At 44.5% G+C, this 7,983-nt stretch overlaps 1 protein-coding gene and 1 non-coding gene across 2 annotated transcripts in view; both read left to right on the forward strand.

Annotated features, from left to right (window-relative positions):
* The window catches only part of GHR (growth hormone receptor), a 191,445-nt gene extending 183,950 nt beyond the window's left edge, over positions 1-7,495 (forward strand). The window contains exons 9-10 of the mRNA XM_061608445.1: positions 1,315-1,384; positions 4,007-7,495. Of these exons, the coding sequence (XP_061464429.1) occupies positions 1,315-1,384; positions 4,007-4,978 (1,042 nt within the window). The 3' untranslated portion in view covers positions 4,979-7,495. The remainder of the gene's footprint in view (positions 1-1,314; positions 1,385-4,006) is intronic.
* Positions 656-774, forward strand: LOC133375931 (5S ribosomal RNA). The gene has a single exon (XR_009760342.1). It is a non-coding gene; the product is annotated as a 5S ribosomal RNA (ribosomal RNA).
* Positions 7,496-7,983: the final 488 nt, after the last annotated feature.

Here is a 7,983-nt window from a genome sequence, read left to right on the forward strand (position 1 = left end):
CAGACTTGAATTCTGCTTATCCCTGCCATACACAGCTTTTTAGTTGTATACATTTTCTTAAATACTTGGGCACCATTTGCACAGGAATTCAAGATCATTTGTTCAAAAGAATGAAGGGTATGGCCTGAAACCACATGAGCCCCATCCCTGCCCCCACTTCCTGAAGCTAAGCAGGTCTGGATCTGGTCAGCGTCTGGATGGATGAAGGCCTGGGAATCACATGTACACCACCTTGGGTCCCATGATGGAAAAACGCAGGATTGAAATGAAACAACATAAAATAAAGAAGAATGACTTTGGTCTAATGTGGACCAAATTCCTGGCAGTAAATAACATCCATGTTCCAAGCTCCTGCACGGTTGGGCATTCCCACCAAATGCAGGGAGCTTTTTCCCTGAGAGAGAATTAAAAAATAAAGCCTCCTACCTGCAGTCTGAAGTGACACGGTCTAGAATTCTGCACCCTCAGAATTCCATGTAACTTGTAGAAAAGCTCTTGTAGAAAAAATAAAAATGTCCTTCAAACCACAGTTTGGGATCTGCCAGGTTTGTACAGATGGCGCCCAAGTGTTTAATGACATGGGAGAATATTCTGCTGCACAAGGAGAAATCCTCGTGCTGAGTCCTGGAACACTTTGCTTAGCACTACATTGAATACCTATGGCCATACTACCCTGAACACGCCTGATCCTGTCTGATCTTGGAAGCTAAGCAGGATCAGGCCTGGTTAGTACTTGGATGGGAGACCGCCTGGGAATACCAGGTGCCATAGGCTTAGAGGAAAGCAATGGTAAACCACCTCTGAATACCTCTTACCATGAAAACCCTATGAATATATCCAAAAAAGATTCATAGGGTTGCCATAAGTCGTAATTGACTTGAAGGCACATAACAACAAACCACTGAATATACAACCCTAAGCACTATATAACACTGTTGTATGGATATGGAAGATGAACTTCTGTAGTCTTTATTTAATTTAGTAGCAAAGACAATTGCTAACTAATGACTAGAAGATTCTTGCTTAAATTACCACTGATGGGCTTTGATAATTGATGGACACTAGCTAATGGACAGACCCCATCTGTTTAGATGGGGGTCAGAGAAATAAAGTTGGGCAGTTTGAATGGAGTCTGCAGATTAGATTGTTTTAAATACTGTATTTTTAAATTGTTGTAACCCACCCTGGGACCCTTATTAAACAACAACAACAACAATAATAATAGTTTCCAAAACATGCACATTTCCGTAGTGTTCATAATGGTACTTTTGCTATTTCTGCTGTAGACATTAACAGTTGGTGTTTTTTTTCCAGGTTAAAGATACTGATTCTTCCTCCTGTTCCAGTTCCAAAAATTAAAGGAATTGATCCAGACCTCTTTAAGGTAAGGGGGGGCTTGCTTTTGAACAGTGTGTAGAGAGATTAGTGTACAGTAGTGACACCTTAAACATGCTAAAATGGTGCACTAGCTAAGGAAGTGGGTTGTCCGACTCCTTTCTTGAGAGTTGTAAGATCAAGTCTTTCACCTCTAGCACAATTACCAATGCCTACAGATCAACCCTATAATATGTACTCAGAAGTAAGTCTCATTGATCCAGTGAGGCTCATTCCCAGGTAACTGGGTATAGCACTGCAGCCTTAATCTGTCTGGCTGAGGTAGCCAAGATTATCAGTGTGATGAGGAATTGGTCATATCACTGCTCAAATTGCTCCTTACTCCATAGAAATTAACAGAAGACCATAAGAGACCAGCTGAATCAGGCCAGAGGTCCATCTAGTCCAGCATCCTGTTCTCACAGTGGCCAACCAAGTGCCTATGGGAAGCCCATAAGCAAGACCTGTGTAACAATTCTCTCTCTATTTGTGATCCCTAGCAACTTGTATTCAGTAGGGGTAGAAGATAACCATTGTGGCTAGAAGGCATTGATAGCCTTATCCTCTGTGGATGTGTCTAATCCTCTGTGGGGAAAGGTATTTTCTTTTGTTTGTCCCGAATCTTCCAACATTCAGCTTCACTAGATATCCCCAAGTTCTAGTGTTCTGAGAGAGGGAGAAAAATGTTTCTCTATCCACTTTCTCCATACCATGCATAATTTTATACACCTCTCTCATACCTCCGTTTAATCACCTTTTCTCTAAACTTAAAAAGTCCCAAAAGCTGTAACCTTTACTCATACGGAAATTACTCCATCCTCTTGATTGTTTTGGTTGAACCTTTCCCTGCTCTACAATATCCTTTCTGAGGTGAGGCAGCCAGAACTGTACACACGTATTTCAAGTGTGGTCTCACCGGAGATTTGTATAGTGCATTTATGATATTGGCAGTTTTTCTTTTCAGTCCCTTTCCTAATGATGCAGTCTAGTGGAAATGGCCCATGAGGGCAATGGGGCGCTGCCCCATCTGCCTCAGTCTGCCCTCACCTGCCTGCCTTGTTACTTACAACCAGTCCAGGGAATGGCACTGCCTGGCAGCTTTCTCCTCCTCCCCACTCTCCGTATTGCCCTTGTACAGTTCAGCAGGGAGGGCAATGGGGGCAAAACTTGAATGAGTTGGCTCAGCCTGTCATTGGCTCTAGCAATGCTGAGCTGCCTGCTTTCCACCCTACCAGTCCCAATGGGCATCAGCCAGTCTAATAACCCTTTGATCTTACTGCCACGTCTTTAGCAGCAGGCTTCGCTTCACAGCTGCCCACCAGTGGCCACCATTTTCCCCAGAAAGGCCCCAGAATGACATTGCATCTGGGACATTCGGGAGGGGGGGGAGGGAATGGCAGCCAGCAGTGGCCAAAAGAAACTCCAGTACTGAGAGGCCCCCAGCCCTAAAATTCCTCCTCCCCAAAGCCAAATGGTCTCTTTAATTTCACAGCCATCCCTTTAATTTAATCTGAAATAAAGCGTAACAAGCACGTGATATATATCCTTGCTTTCCTCACTTGATAGGTGTGACACACTTCCCCACCTCCATCACCACCCCTCTGGACTTCACTCTTATAGTCAGAAGAGGTTAGAATGCACTTTTAGGATATATAGGAGCTAATTTTACTCACCCTCAAGAACCCCATCTTCTGTGTTTCTTCATGAATCAATGACCTGGGCATATGGAGCAAGCCCAGAGCAGTGGGCTACAGAGGTGCAGTGGGCAGCCTCTTCTTAGAGCAAGTAATTCTGACTGTGTGTCTGCATTTAGAGCGACTGAGAACAATTGGTGCAGGGACACAGCAGAGGTAACTCCAGTCCCAAATGGAATCTGGCTGTAGGAGTCAAGACCAGAACAGAGAACCACATAGGGCTGTAGTGGGCAGGGTCTACTATATCCTGATCCATGCTGGGACTCCACAGAGACGGTTGCAAGATTCAGTAGGAAGGCAGGCTTAGTGCAGACTGCAAAATCCCCAGTGAACTCCCTACAGAGCAAATGTCAGAGACTAGATCAAAGCAGTTCCGAGTTAGCTAAGTCCTGAGTAAACTGTGGCCTTTAATAGTCTCACAGCCAGGGGCTGCCTCCAACCCCAACTCCTCTGGGGGAAGCTCTTATAGTTTAATGGGGGGGTACTCTACATCTCAGATGTTGGCTCCAGCAGAGGTGGGGAGGCTGTTTATGCCTCTTTGGCTGGTAGTGGCAGGGTGACCTTCCTGCACTGTGAGGGTTTCAAAGAGGAGGCAGGGGACAGGTCCCAGCAGCACTGACTCCTAAAGCTTCCTGTCCCAGTAAGGCTGGTACTTCCAGGACTTCCTTTGGGCATGGCTTCTGTCCCAAGCCTTCCCATCCTCTGAGGCATAAGGTTCTAAGTTTAGGACCATGACATCCAGGAGCCTTCAGTTATGTAAGTGATCTGTTTTTCACAGCACAGTACTAGTTTTTTCCCAACAATCCAGTGTGCTCTAACACACAGTTTGGAATTTAGCTGATCTGTATATTGACCACATACAATGCTGGCATATTTAAACAATCATATAATCGTTGCTCCTGTCACACAGTTTGTTGTTGCTTTAATTTGCTCTGCAGAAAGGAAAACTTGACGAAGTCAACTCCATCTTAGCCAGTCATGGTAGCTGCATGCCGCCTCTGTATGGAGATGACTCTTGGGTAGAATTCATTGAGTTGGATTTAGACGAGGCAGAAGAGAGGACAGAAGGATCAGATACTGACATGCTTCTTGGTGATGACCACTTGAAGTCTCATGGCTGCCTTGGAGTGAGGGATGATGATTCTGGACGAGCCAGCTGCTGCGAGCCGGATATCCCAGAGACTGACTTCAGTGCAAGTGACACGTGCGACGGAACCTCAGACATCGACCAGTCCAAAAAAGCAAGCCACAAAGAGGAGGATCTCTTGTGCCTTGATCAAAATGACAATGAGAAGCCAACATCAGATCTTGAGGGTGCATCTGATCACCCACGTGAAGACAAGCAGCCAGAAGCCTGTGTTTCTGTCCCTGACAATACTGAGATGATTGGCCCACCTGTCCAAACCCAGCTAAGCAACCAGAGTTCAGTGGCAAATGTTGACTTTTACACGCTCGTCAGCGACGTTACACCAGGAGGAAGGGTTGTGCTTTCCCCGGGGCAAAAAATGAAGATGGGGAGAGACCAGAGTGAGGCTCAGAAAGAATCAGTTGCACAGTGCCAACCAAGCTTTGCCATGGACAATGCCTATTTCTGTGAGCTAGATGTGAAAAAATGTGTCACTGTGACACCTCGCAAAGGGGCAGAGCCAGAAGTTCAAGACTTGAGCTTTCCTGAAAGTGCTTACTTCACCACCGAGAGCCTTATCCCTATTATTGTGAATCCTGCAACAGCGGCTGCCAAAGAACCAGAAAATTCCGAGATGCCTGTGGCAGACTATACCTCCATTCACGTTGTACAGTCTCCACAAGGCCTTGTGCTCAATGCTACAGCTCTCCCTGTGCCAGACAAGGAATTCATTGCATCGTGCGGTTACGTGAGCACAGACCAACTTAACAAAATCCTGCCCTAGCTTTCCTTTGACTGTGTGGGAAAATGTGCCACTCCCCTGCCCCTCCTAAGTCCACACCTCCATGAGGCTCTGAAGTGCATACGGAACTCCCTAAAAGCAGGGGCTTCACGATGCACTTCAGTGTCCCAGAGACTTGTCATGCTTGCAGGGCATTTGCAAGCCCATGCTCACACAGAGCTCTGTGTGCATATTGGAATCTCTGCATGCTCACTTGGAGCCTATGAATTTGGGGTATATTTAAATGACAACGAGTTGGCTTGGGTGTGTGAATGCTTAAACCAAAACAAATGTGCTCAGTATTTTCAAAGGGGTGGCAGTGCTGCTGCTGGTTTAGTCCCTTCTCCGTTTACCTGAGATGTTGAATCAATTGCGTTATTGCTGTCATGTCTTGTAAATATTGTCTTATGCAACGTTGCTAGAGCTCGTTCAGTAACAGTGACTGTCTTTTGTTATTGTAGGTGTTTATTTGGGGTCATTCTTAATGCATTGGGCGAGAATGTAATGTATCACATAACACCTTTGTTCAGAAAGCTAATGTCAGGTGTTTTCTGCATGTTAAATCATACTATATGCGGAGATGTTTATTCTGGAAACTGGAGAATGAAATATTGGGTAGGAAAGGGAAAAATAGTTTGGCTAAAAATACATTTATTTTGATTTATATAAATACACCTATTTTAATACTGTAGACAAGCAGACATGGATATTTTATATTTACACTGCACACTGTAGTTTAATTATAATGATCCATCTATGGAATGTATCTGCTGCAATCATTGTAGCAATTTAAAACAAAGGAATATAAGGAAAATAATTATTTTTTACAGAATGTTTTTATACCTCCACAAAAAGCTATAGAGAACTCTACATGTAAAGTTGCTACGCTACTTTATTGAGGCCTACTTGTTTCTTAAAAGTACTTTTGCATTTTATATGTGGCCGACCACAACATGTACAAACCAGATACTTTGTCGCCAGATTTTGTTATTGTACCAACAGATCATACAGTTTGTATATCAGTAAAAACTAAAATGGATTTGGATTTTTCAGGGCCTTTCAGGAACACTATTCCACTTTTATGGAACGTTTAGAAATACACAAGAATAAGCACTGGTGACTTGACAGTGCTATTCTTCCCCAGAAAAATCCTGAAGTCCTTTCCTCGGAAAACTATTGAGGACCTCTCAGCACTAATATACTCAGTGAAAAAGCTGAGCCGGGGGCTCCAGGTTACTGTGAAGCTCAGACTCCGAATCAAATGAAGCTACAGAACTCAGTACAGTATTGTTAACAAGTGTGTTTTTTCCTGCATATTCTGCACACGTCAGTTGTAGGGAAGCTTTAAAGAAGTAGTGTAGCTTAAGTCTTTTTTACAATTTATCTGTGTTTTCCTCTCTCTTTCTCTCTCTCTTGGTACGCCTTAACATACTTCAATCTCAAATTTTGTTTACGTAATGAATGCCTCAATTCAAAGGTCCAGCATCCCCTGCTTACTTTCTCCAAGCTGTTTTATAGGCAGCTGCTGTTGCTAGGCTGAGCCTGCAGGCTGTCTGGACCTGGGGTGGCTCCAGCACAGAATTCTGAAGCCCAGTCCTCTGAGCTGGGACCCAGGGCCAGCGTAACCTCAAGGTTTGCTGTTCAAGCCACGGGAGTGCTCAAAGCTGCCTTGTACTGAGACACACCTTTGGTCCATCTAGCCCAGTATTGTTCACTTGGGCTGGCAGCAGCTCTCCAGGAGCTTAGGCAGAGGTCTTTTTGCATCACCTGATCGTTTTTGCAGAGAGGCCAGAGATCAAACCTGGACCTTCTGCGTGCAAAGGACATAGCCTGCCACTGAGCTGTGGGTACAAAGCTGTGCAGTTAAACATTGCTGTAAACCAGGCAGTACTCAGGAGACTGCTTATGCTGTTCCCTTGATCGCAGAGCCTGAGACAAGGGTGCAGCAGCAGCCATCAAAATGGCCGCTGGTTGATGTATTGCCTTGCTCATACTAATACATACCTGCATACAGAACTGAGTGGAGAAAACAAACATGACTCTTCTCAGTGAATTGGCCTTAACAGAATTCAGATCTATGGGAAGAAGCCTCAGATTAACAGGAGTTCTTCATTTCCACTGATATTACCTTAGGACAGGAGCAGTTTGTGGCCATCTGAAAAGCTGTGATATTTTTGGTCATTGACTGTGGAAAGGAAGCACCTTCCTGGAAACGTGTGCACTTTGCAGCTCAGTTAGTGGTCTGCTTTTTAAAAAATAATAATAAATGGGATGAAGGTCCAGATTTAGACTTTAATTTACCAGTTGCCAATGTTTGCCTTAGGCTACTATCCTACTCACATGCAGCACAATCCTTACCATGTTTACTTGGAAGTAAGCCACAGCACTCCATGGAACTTACTTCTGAATAAACGTGCTTAGGATCACACTAGGGTTGCCAGGTTCAGGGCCTGAGAATGATTCTGTATCTTTAAGAGAAGAGAAAATTCAGCCAAGTGTAGGTTTTCTTGCAGCATTGTAATGGGAAAAACCACAGGGTAGAATTCTCCCTTCCCCCTGCACAACTTTTAACGATACAGAAGACCTCTTGGAGGCTGGGCCTGGTGACCAAGAGGTCTTCTGTATCGTTAAAAGTTGTGCAGGGGGAAGGGAGAATTTCACCTTGTGGTTTTTCCCATTACAGTGTTGCAAGAAAACCTGCACTTGGCTGAATTTTCTCTTCTCTTAAAGATACAGAATCATTCTCAGGCCCTGAACCTGGCAACCGTAGTAGTAATAGGAGCCTAGTAACATGTTACATACAATATGAAAGGTAGCTAGGCTCTCTGATTGTTTGGGATTGCAAAAACTTTCAGTTGTCAAGGAAAGCTAGAGGGGCTTGCCATGAAGTCATGCTGAGCAGGAAAGAGATGCTGTGGGACCTTCTGTTGGCTTTAGTTCTCTCACTCAGCTAATTTCCTGTAGCAGTTAGGATGGGGAAGAGCAGAAGAGAGTAGTTTACTGGACAT

Source organism: Rhineura floridana, chromosome 1 (genome assembly GCF_030035675.1).
Source record: "Rhineura floridana isolate rRhiFlo1 chromosome 1, rRhiFlo1.hap2, whole genome shotgun sequence".
Taxonomy (NCBI): domain Eukaryota; kingdom Metazoa; phylum Chordata; class Lepidosauria; order Squamata; family Rhineuridae; genus Rhineura; species Rhineura floridana.